The sequence below is a fragment of the Myiozetetes cayanensis genome, unplaced genomic scaffold, assembly GCF_022539395.1.
Source record: "Myiozetetes cayanensis isolate MyiCay16 unplaced genomic scaffold, myiCay2020 scf1, whole genome shotgun sequence".
Lineage (NCBI taxonomy): Eukaryota > Metazoa > Chordata > Aves > Passeriformes > Tyrannidae > Myiozetetes > Myiozetetes cayanensis.
In genome coordinates this window covers 45,185,442-45,205,228 of record NW_026086604.1, presented here as the reverse complement: position 1 = coordinate 45,205,228, position 19,787 = coordinate 45,185,442, and the positions used below count along the sequence as shown (strand labels likewise).

At 40.8% G+C, this 19,787-nt stretch overlaps 1 protein-coding gene across 8 annotated transcripts in view; it reads right to left on the bottom strand.

The window, feature by feature from the left end:
• The window catches only part of ZNF521 (zinc finger protein 521), a 231,306-nt gene that overhangs the window by 130,935 nt on the left and 80,584 nt on the right, over nucleotides 1-19,787 (bottom strand). For all 8 annotated transcript variants that reach the window (XM_050317243.1, XM_050317292.1, XM_050317302.1 and 5 more), the window contains one exon: nucleotides 3,293-6,645. In XM_050317243.1, the coding sequence (XP_050173200.1) occupies nucleotides 3,293-6,645 (3,353 nt within the window). The remainder of the gene's footprint in view (nucleotides 1-3,292; nucleotides 6,646-19,787) is intronic.

Genomic DNA, 19,787 nt, shown 5'->3' with positions numbered 1-19,787 from the left:
CAGGAGTTCTCTCATTAAGTGCATAACAGCATATTACGGAGGAACAAGAGAAGCAAGGCCACACAGTTTTTCTCGAACACTGATTTTCATCTTCCAAGTGCTTTACAAAAAAATGTGTCCCAATTAAATATGGAAACACACTTTTCAGGAATCATCTATCTTATATTCTGAATAAGGAAAATAAAACAGAGATGTTCAAGCAGATTTGGCCAAATCAGCAAAGCAAATGCGTGACAGAAAAAGGTCTAGTTCTCAATTCACTAGCATATCAGACCTTGCTCTCTGCTTTTAGACATTAACTATCACTAAGAAGGTTATCAACCGAGCCTAAAAGTGTGCTTGCAATAATTCAGTAGTGTGACAGGTTTAACAAGTTCTGACCTGCTCCTGGAGTTGTTGTAACTGATGATAAGCACTGCTCATCATTTCCAATCCCAACCAAAAGGTAACTTTCACTGAAGATGATTCAGGTCAACGTCTTTCACTTAGCAAGTAGGGTGAACTCAGCAGGTGACAGCTCAGCTGATGACATTATACCACGTTAAGGTAATTACAGCCTATGATGCTACTGAGTACAGACTAAAAAGGGAAGTTTTCTAGTTCAACCATGAGAATACTTGGGAAAGAATCTAGAAGGGACACTTTCAGTGTTATCTTTGATCCTAAAAAGGTATTTTCCAGTATTTTCACCATTGTAATCTATGATTGAAGTAACAAAGAGTATTCAGCACTGTTAACGGTCTGACAACTCACCTCGGTATTTTTCTGGCCTTAGGAATGAAATGTTCCTTATATACAAGTTGAAATCTCAAACCATGTGACTCTCTAACGCAAATGAAACTTTTGCTCCTTAATATTATGATTTTTTTGTTGTTGTTGAAAATTTCTCAAAAATCTTATCTTTAAGTAGCCATCTTCAAAATCCCATTCAGGTAAAGAAACATCCTTGCAGTGAAGTAGCAAAGCCAATGACTAATAAATTTTAGTAATCCAATTTTTTTTTACTCTTTGTACTACATGTTTATGTTTTCATTTCCCTTAGCCTGGACATCCAACCTATAGTGTTAAGCGTTTGCATATTACTATTTTCAATTTATTGTCATTGCTACAATGCTTGCATCACTACAACCTGAAACCAGTAATATCTGCTAGAAAAATAAATTATCTTTCAGGATTTTACAAACATGCACTTATGGTTTCCAGAAGTATTGATGCTCTATCAAGAATTTGATAGCTTTGTGCTTCCCATAAGAAAAGAATCTGACAGTCTACATTACTATGTGGAGACTAGAACCACAGACACAGAAAAGTCAGTTTACATCCTCAAAATAGGGGCAGGGTGCAAAAAGCGATTTGGAGGAGGCAAATGCTATTCACAAATCTTGCTGTAGTTTAAAAAGCTTTTTCATCTTAAATACACTTTTAAGAGAAAAATCAAAAGGAGTAGGAAAAGGAATGTGATGCCAATCAGAAGAAGAACTAAGAACTCTGATTATACATGATCCAGGAACATGTACAGGAACATTCACTGATGACATTGAAGGTGATCACTGAAGGTGATCTTATATCCTGACACCACAAAGAACCTCCAAATCTCTTTTTGTCCAGTTTACAAGCAAGAGAAAGACAAGTTGGTAACATCTTAGCATGGTGATTGTCTTAACACACAATTCTGATTGTGCCTGAGGAAGCAGGAATTGGCTTTCCAACATGACTGGGAAGAGGGATTTCATGTAGTCACTCAGTGCAAGATAACAGTAGCAGAAACAAGGATGACTCTGAATCTATCAGAAATATACAGCTGGTAATCCCTGTGGTTCCCATTTAGCAGCAGTGGGATCATCAATAGCCTGAACTACAGCTAATGGGAACCACGCTTTTCCCTCTTCTTTAGAAATAAAGTTTGCCTTAGACCTCAGGTTCTCAGTCAAACCCCCCATAAATTCCACACCACACCTCATTCCCCAGGTGTCCCCCTCCAGCACCCAATGTGCAAACTGGAGATGAAGTCATGAGAGCATAGGCCCTTCCCTGGCAGGCACATCCTGCCTGTTACTTCATCCTCACCTCTCAGCTCCAATTCCCTCTTAGGGGCACTCTTAAGCTCTGTGCTCCCAGCCTATCTTCAGCTATGTTCTCAGCAGCTCCATAAATACTCACCTCTTGGCCCACATATCCTTATGCATCCTTCCTCTTCCCTCTCTGACTCCTTCTGCCCTCCCATTTGTACAACACTGTTGGACGACATGCTGAGAGATCTCTTTCCCAACAGATGGGCTCACAAACAGGGAGTGAGGAAGGTGATGGAAGAGCAGCAGCTCCCTAGCCATAGGGTATCCATACAGCTTCACAGCAATGGGTTGTACCATGCCTGTATCATTACAGGCTAAAAGCCTTCTTGAAACAAAAGTTATTATTTCTTATAATTTGGTTGTGTTGTGTTTTTAGGCTCCCTGAACAATAAGGGGGCATTATGCAAGACACCATGCCTAAAATATTAATTCTAAATGATTCTAATTATAACATTTCTGAAGATAAAAGAAATTCCCTTCCCTCAGTACATGACCACCCTACCTCCCCATATACAGGTGCTTTGACTTGGTCACTGGTGACTGAGGAAGCAGATGACATCTTTCAAGAGGTTGACATTTACTTTCTAATTTATGCTGTATGAATGGGATTTCAATCATCATCCACTAGGTGTTTTAGTGACATCAAAATGTTGTTCATCAGGAATGGAAAGAAAAACAACAAGGAACTGCATCCAAAGGACTGATTTACCTTAGGCTAGCATTGCACTTCTACTTAATCAAAATATGCTATAAGAGGGGAAAATTAATGTCTACAACACAATTAAGAAAAATAACCTCAATTTGTTGCTCACAAATATTTTTTAAAAAATCTACCCCTTATGCCAGCATTTTGGCTCACTGTGTCTACTCCTCTGTCATTAATGCTCTCTGCCGTAAGCACAACTCCTAGCTGGGGATACCAACGCGTATGGGAGCTAGGATAAGATTCCAGATCTCAGTTGTGCTGGCATGAAGATAGATCTCCTCAGTGATACAGAAGACAATATCCTAGGGAGACTGGAATTAGTCCTATTCCACACAATTCAATCCAAGATGTAAGGCATATCAAGAAGCAAGTAATTACTAGCTAATGGCTGTGGATGGAAATGTAACATGGATCAGCCTAATCATTTCATGACAAGTGACAACACAGCTTGAGAAAAGGGGGATTTTTTTTCCAAAAGGATGGAAGGTGTCAAGAGCAAAGAAAAAAGGGTTACCTCTTCAGTTTGGGAGGGGCTGATTCTAGGCATTGGAGATACTTGTGGTGTTTTCAGCTGTGTACTGTTGCTGTCTGGAACAAGCTCTCTGTGGATTGACTGAATATGGTTTTGGAGTTCACTTTCTGATTCAAACTTAACATTGCAACTAGAACATCGAGTCTTCAGTCCCCCCGCCTTGCTTTTGTTCTCAATGGAACTCAAGTTCTCACTTTGGCCCATGCCTTGTCTGTTACTGCTCGAAGGGATGTTGACACTTGGACTACCACTTTTACTGAGATTAACACAGCTAGCACACAGACCATATGGCAGACCGTTGATGTCAAGTTTCACTAAATCCTGTTTTGAGCGGAATTCCTTCAGGCAAGACGCGCACTTGTACAGTTTCTGGAGATGCTGTGTGCGTCCTGTAGACTGCACGGCAGAACCGTTTCCAGTTTTCTGCATATGGAACGTGCCGTGGATTTTCAGTTCCAGCGTGGAGGTCACTGTCTGCATGCACACCACACAGCGGAACCCTGTCAAGGAGTTCCTCAGGTCAGGGTGCATTTGGCAATGCTCTAGAAATTCCTCCTCACTCTGGAGGGGCATCTTGCAAATCCTGCAGTTTCCGGTGTCCAGGCTCTTACTATGTGTGACCTTATGTTCAGTAAGAGTCAGAAGAGACGGAAACCGCTCGCCACAGATTGGGCACATATAGTGTTTCACTGGTCCCAAGTGCGTCTGCATGTGTTCTCGGAGCCCGTTTTCAGAGAAGAATGTTCGAGAACACACATTACACTTGTAATTCCCTTTAATGAGTTCAGCCTTTTTCTTCACTATGGCACTTTCTCCAGGTCGAATGTTGTGGTCTCGAAGCTGGTGGTTTTGCAGGAGAGTCTCCATGGTGTAAGCTGCTCCGCAAATGTCACAGCCATACATAGGCTCAGATGTGTCCACATCTTCTTCACTGCCATCGTGGCTGTTATGGGACTCCTGGCTATTTGTCAACAGGGTCTGGAGTTCCACTTCCTCTTTCTGAACTTGCTCAGATGCCCCATTCGTTCCACAGTTTGGAGTTTTTGTTTCAAAAACACAATGCTTTTCCCTTAAGTGCTTTTCCAGCAAGATGATAGCGTGGAAAGCTTTGCTGCAGAACTTGCAGTTGTACTTCTTGCTGTGCGTAGTGATGTGGCACTGCAGCTCCACTTCCGTACCAAACGACTCACCACAGAAGATGCACTTGTGTACTTTGCCTTGGTTCTCCAGGTGGTTGTGTTTCACATGAAGCTGTAGGTCAGTCTCATTGCGGAAATCCCAGTTGCAAGACGTACATCTGTATACTTTCTTTTCATTACTGTGCTTCACAGCCAAGTGTAGCTGAATGGAGACCTTGGAGTCAAAAACCTCTTGGCACAAGGTGCAGCGGAAGAACACGAACGTATGCATGTCCAATAGGTGCTTCTGCAAGTCATCCACAGAAGTGAACTGCTTGTCACAGCTTTCACAGATGTAGTAGGTCGAGGTGATCATGAAATGAATGGTAACATGCTTCAGCAGAGACTCCTGATTTGGAAATTCCTTGTTGCATTGAGGGCAGGTCAGTTTTGGCAGGACAGTGTCAAGATGTGTTTTCAAATGAGTCTGAAAACCATCCAAGGAAGTATACTTAGCACCACACTGATTACAAATATATTCCCCGGCAGGACGAGGAGGAGCACCTCCGACTGCCTGCATCATCTTTAAAGAGGTCTGTTCAATGGTTACGGGAGATAACGGACTCATGGCTCTGGACTTTTTCCCGTTGTGGATGTAATTCAGCGCCAGAGGAATGTTCTTATGGTTCTCCTTGATATGCTTGTTCAGTTTAAGAACACTATTAAATATTGGAGAATTTGTACAGTAAGAACAAGAATACACTTCCACCACTGGATCTTTTGGGGTTCCAAGCACAGGGGAACCAAAACGGGAACTGCTAAGATCACAGTGGACTTGTCTAATATGCTCTTCCAGAGAAGAATCTGTAAGAAATCCCATGTAGCAATGGGGACAAAAGAACGCATTACTGTCCTTAGCAGCAGGGTTGGCAAATCCATGAGAACAACGGATATGTTCCTGAAGGGTGTTGAGGTCATTGAACACTTCAGAGCAGAAGTTGCACTGGTACACCATGGCAGGCATGGTAGAAACAATCAGTGCTGGGTCTGGAGCTTCATGGACTTGCTTAAGATGTTCATTCAGATTGTAGAGAGATGGCAATACCTCCAAACAATACTGACAGATATGGGCTTGTTCGGGTTTATCTAAATGCATAGTTTTCAGGTGTATCTGCAAAACTGCAAGGCTGGAAAATAACTGTTTGTTGCAATAAATGCAGCTATAAGTAACTTTTGCTTGTTTACTCGAAGGACCAGTGATATCTGGCACTTGCTGAGCTGCCCGTTTCCTTCCACGACCTTTTGGTATAGGAGGAGCCGTTTCCACCATTGTTGAACTATCCACTGAGAGGTTCGAATCTGGAGTAGTGCTAGATACTGAGGTGTACCCCACAGTTACCAAAGATGGGCTGTTGCTGTGGTTGCACGACTCTGGTTGCTGGTGACTGTCCATGTGGCTGTACAGCTCCTCCACAGTATGAAAGTTCTCAGAGCAAATGCTGCACGAATTCTTCTTCTCACCATTATGAACCTGCTCCATGTGATTTACCAGGGACGTTTCCTCTACAAAGAGTTCATGACAGTAAACACACTGAAGAGCAGATCGATCTTCATTAGGGGAACACTCAGGGTGACATTCTGCAATGTGCTTCTGAAGATCTTCAGGAAAATCAAAGCCTTCTTCACATTGACTGCATTTCTGAGTGTCTTTCATTTTCCAGTCCTCCATCCGGGAAGCGGACTGAGAGCCATCCTTGTTCCTCTCGTGAACCTGCATGTGTCCATGCAGCGAACTAGATGACAGGAATCCACGTCTACAAATGGCACACTTATATGGCTTGTTGGACGTATGAGTCTTTAAGTGAATTTTAAGATGATCACTCCTTGAGAACGCTGCATCACACTCACTGCAGTGATACTTTTTGTCTCCCGTATGAAGCTTTATGTGGCGGTCCCTGCTCCGTTTGTGTTTGAAGAGACGACTGCAGTATGTGCATTTGAAAGGGAGCTTGTCACTGTGACTTTGCTCGTGGTGCTTTAAGTAGCTGAGGCGGCTGAACGATTTGTCACAGAACTGGCATGGATAGGGCAACCCCGGGCCTCCTTCCTCTTCACCAAAATCGCAGCCTTCTCCATGGCTAGGGGAAGTCTGGTCCTTGCTGGAAGGCGATGATGCTGGCCATGAGCAAGAGGGGTCATCCTCAACATCCACTCCGTCTGAAATGAGAAAGAAACACATCCACAAGATTAATCCCAACAGTTCAAAGGAGATAGAAAATACATAAGAATAACACAGGTCTACTACTCCTAAACAGCTAAAACAGATTAGACTAGGATATTTCCTACAACACTATCCAACAGTTTCAAGACTACATTTATTTTTATCATACTGTAAAACATTAAAAGTTATTAAATAGTTCTATGCCTATATTAACTTTTTATTGCTTTTTTTATCATTCTTTCTCAGTTGCAGGATATGTATTATACATTGACAATTTTATTAAAATGCAGATTTTAATATATTTAATGTTTCTTTTGTATCCATTGCAAAATTTTTTGCATATTATGTGAGCATCTGAAGAGTCAAAGGAAAGGAGAAAATATTACAGGAATGATTTAAAATTAATATAGTCAACCCACATGCCTAATATTTAATAAAAAGATTCCCCCTGTTTGCCACTCATTTGTGAGGTTTGTTTCCCCTTGAAGTTGATTCTGAACACAGAAATCTTTTAAAGGCTATTTCTGAGAGAGACTTGGGTGTTATTTTAAATAATAATAGGAAAAATTACAGGGGAGGAACAGGACAACAATATAAACAGTGATGTTTTCTCTCATAAAGTGCAACCAGATTTCTTCAATAATGATACAATTCAGTTACTGAAAGCTGGCAGCTGGATCATTAAATGTTCAAAACAAACTAACAAACTAACAGCCAGGATCAAGGAAAATAAGAAAGTGTCACAAGGGTCAGCCATGAACTGCACTTTTTTTTCCTTTGTAAGTTCAAAAGGTTGCCCACCATTTCTTCCTTTTTGCAAAGGCCTCAGCCAACTGAACTTCCTCAGTCCAGCAGAACCTGTACTGTGAAGTGATCACAGACAAAGCAACTTGTAAAAAACTGGAAACAGGAAAAATGATAAATGTTTATGGTAAAAGCTGAAAGATTTATGAGTTATAAGGAAAAGACAAAACAGAAATGCTAGCCAGATAATAAACTGACTAGTTATCCACGGTATTACCTCATCTCTAGACAGGACAAGTTGTAACTACTTTTTTCAACAGATGTGCTGCATAGCTTTTGCACCTTTTGTTTTAAATGCAGATTACAATACTGCAATGATCTTACTTGTCTTAACCTAAAACTTCTTTAAAAATATTAAAAGAATGCTTGGAAGACCACACTACATCAAATAATTCTTCTATTTCTTTCCAGGGGCGATGCTTGGGTTTTCTTTTTTCCCTTTTAAAAATAAAACCACCTAGAGTAACACTTCAGAAAAAGACAGGATAAATCCCTTGAAAAATATCTTTCTTAAGGTATTCTTGCAAAGCAGTAAGTTTCTTAACATCTTCAGCCTTCTCTCAAGAAATTTACTACAACACAAAAGTTAGAGCTGGCCTATATTATACAAACAAATTCCAAGCCTGCTTACTTTAAGGTAAAGAGATTTTACTAGATTATCAACCTCTTGCTTATCCACAGGAAACAGATGAGGATTCATTCCTTTCCTGCATCTAGAAACTGATGACAACGCCATCTCACTATCAATGCCAGATGGCAACCATCTAACTTTGAGAAAACAACCAAACAGCATTGCTGGATGCCTGCCCACTGACACAATGCTTTTCAGGATAAGTTGGAAATTGCATGGGTTTTTATCCTCTTGTTTACGTCTTGGAGAAGAGGGTTTCACAAATTACACACACCTTTCCCACACAGAGATGATATGTATCTGTAATTACCTGCATACAAATCTGCACTAATTGTATATACTTAAATAACAAAATCAAACCCTGGCCTGAGTGCTATGTTTTTGAACTGAAAACAAAGCTGTTTGGGTTTTTTAAGATAAAAATTGAAAAATAAAAATCCTTCCTTCCAATAAAAGTACTGTCATCTGCTAAAATGCTTCCCAATGTACTGAAGCAAAGTTCCAAATTGCCATACATACTAAATAAAATCAATCAGGTGAGTTTTTAAGTTGATACATTAATGACTGCAATATTCATAGGAGACTTTTAATGTAAATCTGTGTACTGTCCTTTCAAATTGCCAGGTTTCGCTCTAAAACTCGAAATGATCAAAACAGTGGAACATGCATTTGCAGAAAAATATGTAAATGTTTCCTACAGTTTTAAATTTTATTTTAAATGCATCTTTCCACCCAGGTCTTTTAAGGGGGAGAACCTTTTGTCTTTTAAAAGTCCAATATATTTCTGACATACAACCGCTGCTGGCAGATAAACAGGAATTTATGTCAAGCAACTGAGTGAAGAAAAATAGTCTGTGACCGCCTAGGCAACATATTTTGTAACCAAATTTAGTATTAAAATGTATATCCTATGGAGAAATGATATATTATTCTATAGAGGTTTAGAGGAATATATAGGAAGTGTTATAAATACGGTCCCATCACTGACATAGCAGTAAATCACTTCCTTTTTGTGGAAGTTTTACCTATTATAGAACTATTCCCCCTGGATTGTGGATCTCCGGAGGCTGTTGAGCTGGCAGCAGGGTCAGGATCAAGTATGGAGTGTGACCATGGCATAAGCCCCTTTCCCTCACCCAATTCTCCTTGTTTGCTTGGGAGTCTCTTCTCAGCTTTTACACAAGGGTAAGGGAAAGCAGAGGGGGAATAGTGAAACTCTAGCACAGAGACGGCAAATACAAATGTGTGTCACTTTGCCACTGTGTTTTTTAATCTGAGCCCATAATAATTCTACAGAGCAATTTTCTTTGTGCAAAAATGAGAAGAGCAAACCACTTACAAGTCTGACTTCTGTTCCTTTAACTTGAGATGTGAAAATCTTTCAATCCCTCAGAGCTAGAACCAGCGAGGCAGGGGGAATTCCACACAGCGGAGGACAACAGGATTTTCCTGAGTATGAGCCTAACAATGCGGCCGACATGCTTTCCCGGCTCTCCCTCCAAGCCTGACATGGTGGAGCAGGGGGAGAGCCGGTGTGGAAGGGGCCCCGGTGGCCGGCCACTGCGCTCCGGAAGGAGGGCCCCTGGGCTGCGCTCACAGAGAGCTTCAAAGCTGGGCCTGTCAGCTCTCAGTGACCCACAGAAGGACTTTTGAAACCGTCCTTTTGCAACAAGGGAAATGCTTTGCTGAAGTGACTTTTGCTGTGCAGACTCCAACCTGAACACTGGGAACATTGTCTGCAGTGAACAGATGTGCCAGGTGAGCTCAGGGGCTGTCTAGGAATGTATCTGGAGACAGTAACCGAGAAGGAAACCTGGACTAAGGGTAACCCGTGCTACAGCAGGACATGAGTGATGGCAATGTCTGTCATCTCCCCACCCTTCCTCGCAAGGATGCTGCCCTATAAAATTAAGGTGCAACTATTAAGATCACCTCTCTCAAAATGCCAGTGAAGTGCAACTTGCTGCCCTGCACTGAGGCTACTCCCCATGTGCAAGCATAAGGTGAGCAGACCTGGGCCCTCAAAGCTGTGACAGAGCAGCTGAACAGAAGGTCCCTGCAGCAAACCAGAGGCTTGGAATGCAGACTCCGTTCCTACTTTCCCAGGGGAGCTTACCACAGAGCCAGCTCTGTGTTGGAGGTAAAGTTTGACCTGCTGTCAGGGTAAAGGGCTTCAAACCCCTTTTTGCCTATCACTCTCAGAGAAAATACAGTTTGCTGCTACTCTGCACACAGCTGCCTGTATATAAATCTGCAGACACCTACATACCGAGCTATATGTCAACATTACAAATACTGATCTTCAATGTTATAACAAGCTGTTTTAAAATACTCTGGACCAAATTCAGATGCACACATACAAGTCCCCAGGAGTGGTACACATCTATCAGAGGGTAGAATAGGGCTCCAGGTATTTGACAGAGTGTTTATGGAGTTTTAAAATATATTTTCTCTATTGACCTTTTTTTTTTTTTTTTCCTTCGGCACTCACTAAGTGCTACTTACTGTAAATGCCTTTTTTGTGTTATGGCAAGTATTCTGAGTTTCAATGTGATGCACTTAACATGTCCATGTAAATTTTTAATTTTTGGAACCAGTCACTTCACACTCGCTGACTCTAAGAAAGCTCTTGCGCTCACAACCCAAAAACTTTGCAGAAAATCGGCTACAAGGCCTAAAAGTCTATTTAAAGATGCAAATGTGTGTGAATAGTTAGTGCAGATGTTTTTCTACACCAACTGTACTTGCTGAGTTTCACCATTTCCATAAAGCACATTAAAACAAGTGTGTGAACACTCTGAGATGAAAGTACCAAGCACTCCTGAGACTTCCAGTGGAAAGTAGAGCTGCCTGACTTTTCTCCAAGCAGACAGGAATGCCCATGATTCAGCAGCCTGAGTAAATAAAAGAGGTCCTTATTTCCTAATTTTGCTGGCTGGCCACACTGCAGCAGTCTCTGTGCTGCTGCCAAAGGGGATGCAAAACTGGAACTACACCCAGCAGCTGAAGGACTGTCTTTGTTAGCCCGCCAGGCCTTCCTGACCATCTTCTGGCAACAAAACTACCGTATCCTGCAAGGAAGACCTCCATCTCAAGCTTGATAATTCTCTAGTCTGTCTAATAGGACAAAACAACAAATTTTGCTTGGTCTGTGTTGGAGGAGGACAGCTGGAAACTCAGTTAGTAGCAGAGTAACACCTGTTCTGTCGTATTGATGGGGGAAAGTGCTCACTAACAGAAAAGTGAAGCAATACCAGAAGGAGTTATCCCACGAAAGGGGGGGATGGAGGAAGCATCAGAGCACAAAAGCACCTCTGTGGAGTTAGCAGCCAGCCACTCATGTGCCAACTCCAGTAGACGTGAGGTCTTAAAAGTGATCTTATCCCTAGTACTGCTGACTGAATTAACAGAACTGCTTCAGAAAGACGTTACTGAGTCACCAGGAAAGTCTACGACATACACATGCTTTAGCTGGAGTACGCTTCAGGGCTTTATCATGGCTTATTTTTCTCTATGACTTAAATATGTTTTTGCTTCCACTAGACAAATGGCCATATTCCTAAAGCAAATGTCAGCTAACCTTTTTTGTGCCATAATACATAGGGTTCCTCTGACAGAACAGAGTTTACAAATAAGAACAAATTAATATTTTCAATATCCTGTAAGCAGCAGTTTCCCATTCTCCCCATTCTGCTTAAGTAACTGGGGCACAGACAAACTGGAGCACTTTGCCTCAGGTTACAAATGTAATCTGTGCAAAGGAGGAAACAGAACCTGCATCTCTCCGGTCTGAGCCATTCCTGCAAGAAAAATTCTTTATCCCCCTGAAACACAGTGCTGGCAAAATGCCTAAGCTGCTGGACTCGACCAGAGAGAAAGCCTAGCAGTTTAGCTGGACAGACACCCCCTGAGCTCCAGGTCTTGCTGATATGTTCTCACTAGTTTGCCCCCGTTATGGTAACGGCAGACTGGTCACACAACTATCCCCCAGGACCCCATCTGAAGCACTAAATAGCAAGGGTTCTTTAACAGGTACAAAATAACAAGTTACATAGGATGGTAATAGACACTAAAAATGAAATATCAACTATACCAGGCAACAACGCATAAACCCATCTACTCCGTACTGCCACAGGCACATGGATTGTGAATGCACATGTATGCATTTATGCACTGGATTGTTATGTAGTTATTATTTGTTGTCCCACTACCAGCCAAAGACCTGTTTATATGCCAGCGTACAGACATACATGAGCTCATACACACCTACTGAAAACTCGTAAAACGTATAGCTTTATTAATTTACCGCACGGCATGCTACAAGGTAGAATTTGATTTGTAAGAAAGGAAGGACTACATAGCAAGCAGGTAGTTCAGTTAACTGGATGTATGATAAGGCTCCACAGTTTTAAATCCTTGCATTTTTGTGCAGGTAATTGAGTGGAGTGGTTATTATATATCATATAGTTTACTTGTAATGGCCGTTTCAGGTTTTAGTGCTGGCCACATTTTATGTTATTACCACCACTAATTGTCTGCAGGGCTACCTTGAAAATGAGATAAGGAATCTTAGGGGAATATGCAGGTGTGAATAAATAGTAAATGAAGAGGTTAGATATTGCTGAAATAAAACAATATTGTACTGTGTGCTGAATAGATCTAAATAACTAGAAGATCAAAGGATAGTGTTTAAGGATTAACATGACTTCAGTGATGGCCTACCATACATGTCATGAAACAAATTATAGTTTTGAAGTTTTTAATAGAATTAGCAGATAGTACTAGTCTCTAAAGTAACTTTAAATAAAATATACATTATTACATAACATTCTCTGTTTACTTTCAATAGAAATGTATACAGTTTTGGAAAAGCTGAAACTTTAATATAACCATCACATTTTTTTCACATCAGTGACCCCACATTAAACTCACTCATTTGTCTCATAACTTATTAAATGGCTTGAAAACTAATACTCTGTAATGGGCATTCAAAAGAGAAATGTGAACTTTAAAAATTATTTATAATTTACAGATGTTTTTTAAAATCTATCAATATTTCAAAACTGCTTTGGGAGCATCAATTAAATGCATTAACAGTTAGATTACTGGGGGAGAAACATACAGGGGTTCCTGACCAAAAGAACTGAGACAGATGGTAGGGAGGTTTCCCCATTTTAAATTTCATAACCAGAGGAAAGGCAGCTCCTAGAAACAACAAATAAGTCACTTTAATACCTCACAGGAAAAACCTGCTTGCTTTTATAAAATGCCTTTAATGCCTACATAAGTAGTTAACATTCCTGTATTGCTCTCCTAAGGTAACCTAAGCCTCCAGTTCCATTATGTCTTCTTCAGAAGACATATTACTATTACATATGTAGAGAGGAGCATAAATGTTTTCCTTGATTGTTGCTTAAAGTTCATTTGAACAGACGGAGCCCAATGAATTCCATCTTCTGCAGCCAAATTAAAGAAAATGTAAGCAGTTCACATTCTGCTCCACCTTTCAAATCATACACAAAACCCAATTTGCAACTAGAAGAAAACAGAGCTACTCTTTGCTTGTTTGAGGAAGCTGGTATTTTGTGCCTCTGTAGGCAAAGAGAAAGAATAAGTAATTTTCCACAGTCCTGTACATATAACTAATGACAGTCACCATCCTCACAGCTTATTATACTGCTTTACATAATTGGGAATCGCATGTCACACAATTAATTTACAGGGGCTGTTTAGTTGTGACTATACAAGCACTAAGCGATTCAAATTAGCTCATTTGTCCACTGCTTAAATGTGACAAACACATTTACACTGTATTTCTTCCGCTGTTAAGTTGCTGTTTCTTTTAGTTGTTGTTTTTGTTTGTTTGTACAAAATTAGTCAGAGACCACCAGGCTTGTTCCATCTGAAGGTAGGGTCAGCAAAAAACACCCTGAGAATAATTACATTTAGAATCAAGATAATGGCAGAGCAAAAGCCCATTCAAATACTCCAGCAAACTTGCACATAATAATGATTTCCTAAGAACCTGTATATTAACAACCTCATGTATTGAAAATAGTGATTCAGTCAATCAGGTCTTTGCTAGAGAATAATTATTGTAATTTGTTGTGCTGATAACAGTATTTGTACTGCTTATTAAGAACAGCAAATGACTGCGGGATAACAGTTCAGGGTTCCTCACTGGACTCCCAATATTTCCCTCTGCCTTCTGCCTTCACTGGGTCATGCTCTCCCCAGGCAACAACATGAATAGGACCAAAAGCCCTCTCTCTAATCTTCCCCCACGCTGCAGTTCCTTTTGAAAGCATCAGATACAGCAGCCCCTGTAACGCAGTCCCAGTCAAACTTCCCAGTGACATATAGGTATTACAATGAGTTGACTGTTTCTTTCTTTCTTTACGAGGTCACAATTTAAGGAGTGTGTCTTAAGCCAGGGAAATGTCATTCTTTCTCTTTCCTTCCCAAAATCAAATGGTCCAGAAGATCAGACCCTGAGAGCTGAAGGAGACCCTGCTAAACAGCTGCCCTCCAAGTCCCTGTTCCCACACAGCTGCAATCCCTGCAGGGAGAAGGGCAGGCTGTCAAAACCTCCCTAGCTGGAGGCTCAGACAAAAGATGGAGCCCCTGGGCAGATTTGCAGGCAGAAACCCCTGAGATGTCAAGCACCACCTTGGGTCCTGATTTGAGTATCTCCCTTCTTTCAGTTAATCTAGAGTTTAATCATGAAGGTCTGCAGAGACTGCTGTCGGTGCACCTCACACTCGGATGCCTTCCCCTGTTTTTTTATAATGTATGCCTGTCTGTCCCACTTGTGCCTACATTCCAACCACCCCAATTCATTGCTTCATTGCCTCTAGATCAGAACGGCAACATCAAGACACAGTTTGAAGAAGGCTAAACTAGGACAAAGAAAAGAAGGAAGGCAACGTGTGGAGAAGCAGAAGAAAGGAATATAGGGTAGAGAGAAAGAAGGGAGTAAATAATTGTGTCTGAAAGAAACCCAGGCAAAGACATCTGAAAATCCTTTCAAGGAAATGGAAAGTAAAAGGAAATTAAGATCAAGCAAAAGCAGTGTAGGCAGTTAACGCTTTCAAAAACACATCAGTGTTATTTTACAGTGTGCTAGAATTAAATACAGTAAATAAACACAGAACTGCTTATTTCTCAGAATGACAGAAATGTGGTGGCGGTCTTATTTACACAGGTGAAAACTTCTGGACCTAGATCTGCAAAGGGACCTAGGTGTCTCCAGGAGCCTAAGAAGCAAAGAAAGCAGGATTCATGGGGCCCTGGGGGGGAAACCAGGAAAAGGTCTGCAACCCTGCAGCTTGGGCACTCAGCTAGGAGAGGGGAGTACTGGGCTCTTTATACATTAAAGAGGCACTGGATAAAACCAAAAATAAACTTAAGCTGAGTTCCAGAATACAAGAACCCCTGGACTAAATGAGTGTCCTTCTCAGAAGGTTAGCAAGTTCCTTCTCAAATGTGCTCCTACCAGCCCTATGAATAGGATACGCTTTCCCTCATCAAGCCAAGCTTCCAGGAGACGAGACCTCTGCACAACTGAAGACCCTCTGCTCAGAGGCAGAACGTGGCTTTGAATCCCCTCAGGATGTTCAGGGAACTGAATCAAGACATCGTGCCATTTAATACTTTACCTACTTGGAGCCTATGCAGGGAAGACAGGAACAAAGCACTTTCTGCTGAAAGTGCCCAGCGAATTCTGGGCTTAGTACAGTGCTCTCCATGATCAAAGGCAATGGGTACCCAGATGCTCACACTAGGATGGTTTGCACAGACTGCCAAACCACAGAAACCTGAGAAACTTCTCACAAACTGAAGAGCTGCCTATCAAACTGGGGCAAACTCAGGCAGCTAAGTTTTGGATTACCAATTCTCTTTAGCTTCTTATAGTCCCTCTACATTCCATTTTAGGCTCCCTTCCTTTAGATCTGGCTGTTGTGCTGCACAGATGTGCTGCACAGCTGTTAAAAAAGATGTCCTGGAGCAAAGGTAACCTTGATTTTTAAACTAAGTCAGTGCTTAGGATGGCAGACAAATGCTTACACCCACTCCAGTGCAGCACAGTGACACTGGGGGCAGTGTGTCTTTTCAGTGTAGTCAAAGTGCTGTGTAAGACAGTCCTTTCTCCCTGACCCTTATTCTCCCTAGGTTGCTTATATGGAAACACATGTGGATGTCGATGCCGTGAGACAGGCACTGGTTGGCAGATGTGCATGGTTTCCACTAAAATACAAGTGGGTCTAGTCTGTAAGGGGGACCTAAAGAATTTCTGAGTTCAAAATGGTCAGAAGACCAAATCTTACTACAAAGCTGTCACATGTAAACTGTCACACCTACCATCTTTCTATCTTGCAGAACATTACTCTATGTGAAATTCTGCAAGGTAGGAGTTCAATTTAAAATATATATGCATTGATTATTCGATCCTCTCATGTTAATACAGGTTTATTTGGGTGAATAAATTGTACAAAGAGGTGAAATTCCTTGCAAAATGAAGAATTTTCCTTCTCTTCTGTAAAATTCCCATTCACCAAAGCCTGTTGAAACTCATGATTAACTGTCTGAAACAGAGGACTTTCCAAAAATAAAGAGATATCCGCTTTGTTAAAGCCAGTATCTAAAACAACCCTTTGTAGCTTCCTCAGTGTAGAATGGAAGCCCGATGTGAAATACAGTAAATTAAGCCTTCTGCTGTCAGAGCTGGAAATAAGAGTAGGGCAGAACAGTGGTTGGATTTGAAATGATTTTTTTTTTATTGTCTTCATTTACATCCTGTCTAAGGTCTTCCGAGGAGCTCAAGGTGTCTTATCTCTGGTTACCAGGGGGTATTTTGCAGTCAAAGCAGTTAACATACTTTCTCTCTCTCTTTTTTAAGACCATCTTATCTTATCAGACAGATCTCTTCAGGCTGAGGAGAACCCATACTTATCAGTTGCTGTACACTGTATTGACAGCTCAGTGCTGCGAGGGACAAATGAAAGCTTAGGGCAGAGGAAGATCAGTTAACGAGTTCCACTCTCAGTTTAGACTAATCTTTGGTTTGTCTAACTTCAGGAAACACTGTACATCTTTTCTCTGTTTACTTGGACAACAGAGGTGCACAATCGCATCACTGGTTGCTAAATCCAGTGCACAGGTACAGGCACCCTAATAATCCCCAAAACAGTCTGCCTGTTGACTTGTAAATGCGGGCAGCACCCTGCTGACCTCCAGCAACTCCTTCTCCAGGTGACCTCAGGGGCAGTGGGCTGTGCTGGGAGCACCTGAGAGTTGCTGGGATCACCCGGCAAAGCAAAAACTGAGGTCTGCACAGACTTGCAATTTCTGAACCAGCCTTCCCCCAGAGCAAGGGGAAGTATGCACACTAAGGGCCAGAAAAGGAAAGTAATCAAAAGAATCTAAAGTAATCTAAAGAAAGTCTATATATAAGTAATGAGGATGAAGGTGAATCTAAAGAGCATCCTTCAAGCCTGCGAAGCCTTTACAGCAAGCTGTGATTGGTAACTAAGAGCAGTCAGCCCTGCTAACTGGGATCTCTAGAAAATACACAGAACAGATTTCTCACTTAACACAAAAAAAGATATGAATGGCAAGATTCCTCTTGTCCTTTTACTGATGTCATGAGAAGTGAACCAGGTCTAAAAAGTTACAGTCGCTGGTACTGAAAAATCATTCACCATAATTTCGGGTGAAAAACGTTCAGTTGTAGATTGAGCCATGTGCCGGTCCTGCTTCTCTACTTTTTTATGTTTATTTTTTTCTCTCCCTTTTGTGCCCAAACACTCCATGAGCACTTTTTTTATTAGTGATAACCCTAGACTTTCCCTGCAGAGAAGGTTCTCTATTAATTGTCCATTATCTTGGTGTGTCAGCACAAAGGAGGGGGGAAGAAATTCTCATCCAAATGGTTTCACCTCCCTCTCTTGAGATTGATGCCCTTGTCAGGGCATTAAAGACATGAAAACCTGCCACTTATCAGAATTGTGTTTGAATCGAACTACTGTCCTTGAAAACAGTAGACACCAGATACCATCAAAATAAGCCACATTGGCAGATCCTGTTCCACTGTGACTTAGGCAACCTTTATACAGCTTACATACACACTTATTACTGTATGTGATTGGTAACATTATAGCCATAATTTTAAAATAAGAAAGGCATGTTCTTTTCCATTTTATAAAACAATAAGCATATTAAAAATAGCAACTTCCAGAATGAAGAAAAGTTGGCTAGCATCTATGCTAAGTCTCTAGATACCATATGAAAATGTGGGTTGGTAGTATGTACAGAATTTTTTGAAAAGAGATGGGAGAAGAAGGCAGAAGATACATATGACATTTTTTATGAAACAGTTTAAATAAGCCTAAGGACACACTTGAATGTAAACTCATTGCTGAACCAAATCATAAAATTTTTTAATTACTTCACACCACCAAGTCTTAACCAAACATAATTGAAACCTATCAAAATGTTGAATTCGCTTGCTAGAATGAAACAATATTTCAAAGAGGTCTTTAACAAGTCTATTAACATGATCAGAAATGAAAATAAAAGACAAACCCCAAAAAACTTAAGTTATATCCACAGCAGCAGAGCTCTACCTGTCTTTTTTGGACAATAAATGACTGTCCTCACTTTTCACACTTTAAAGTCACAAAGAGGGAGAGAAAAAATAGAAAAAAGTTATGCTCTTCTTTTAACAAGTAAACAAGTGTACAAATTAATTCAGAGAGCTGTAATTTTGAAAATTTTCTATGTTTAATGTGCACTGCAGTTAAACTACTTTTTCTGTACAAATTAATTTACTGCATCAGTGATCGATGTTTATGTTTAGGCAATTTTATTTCTCAGTATGGTAAAATTAGACCTAATAGTTGCAACCTGTTATGTCCAATCTGTCACTGAAATTCAAATTGCCTTTTTCCTATTATTCAAGGAGCAATTTGGAGGAATTAAAACCATCTAAAACCAGAAGACAAACAATTCTCTGTAAGGACTCAATAGCCTGTGTCATCAACCTGCTCTAGAAAGTGGCGGTCCTTCCTCAGCAGTACCACTGCTACCATTTCCTCCGGTTCGCAACATTTGCAGCCTGAAATGCCACAGAAGGCACAAGTGTCTGAAGACAGCAGAGCATTGTGCCACTCCTTGAAGGGAATGTTAGGACAGGATAGATTTTGAAGTAATAGAAATAGCATTAACAGCTAACAGAAAGACCCTTCTCTCTATTCTAGAACTGTTGATGTTCAGATGTTTTCAATTAGCCATCCATTTATCTACAGAAAATAGATTTTGTTCTTCAACTGGGACAAGTTAGTTATTGCCATTTTGTTCTTGTCAGTGAAGCACTCAGCTCCTACCAACAACCACTATTTATTGCTTCCAGTACTGAAATATACGTGTTGAACTCTGTTTACTACCCATTGCCTTATTTTTCCTCACTTCAAGTGAAATGGTTGTACTATCCACATCAGACTATTCCTATGAATTCCCTGAGGCTTCTAGAAGCCTAAAAGACTTTCACACATCTTCCAATGTATCTTACATGTTTTGATCACGTTTAAATTTCTGGATGGGATGTTGTATGCTGTTTCTGTTCTCATTTACATGTTCTATTCTTTAAGAGCCTAACAATAATCCTCCTTACAATTAAGAAACAAACACTCAGTCTCTTTTCCC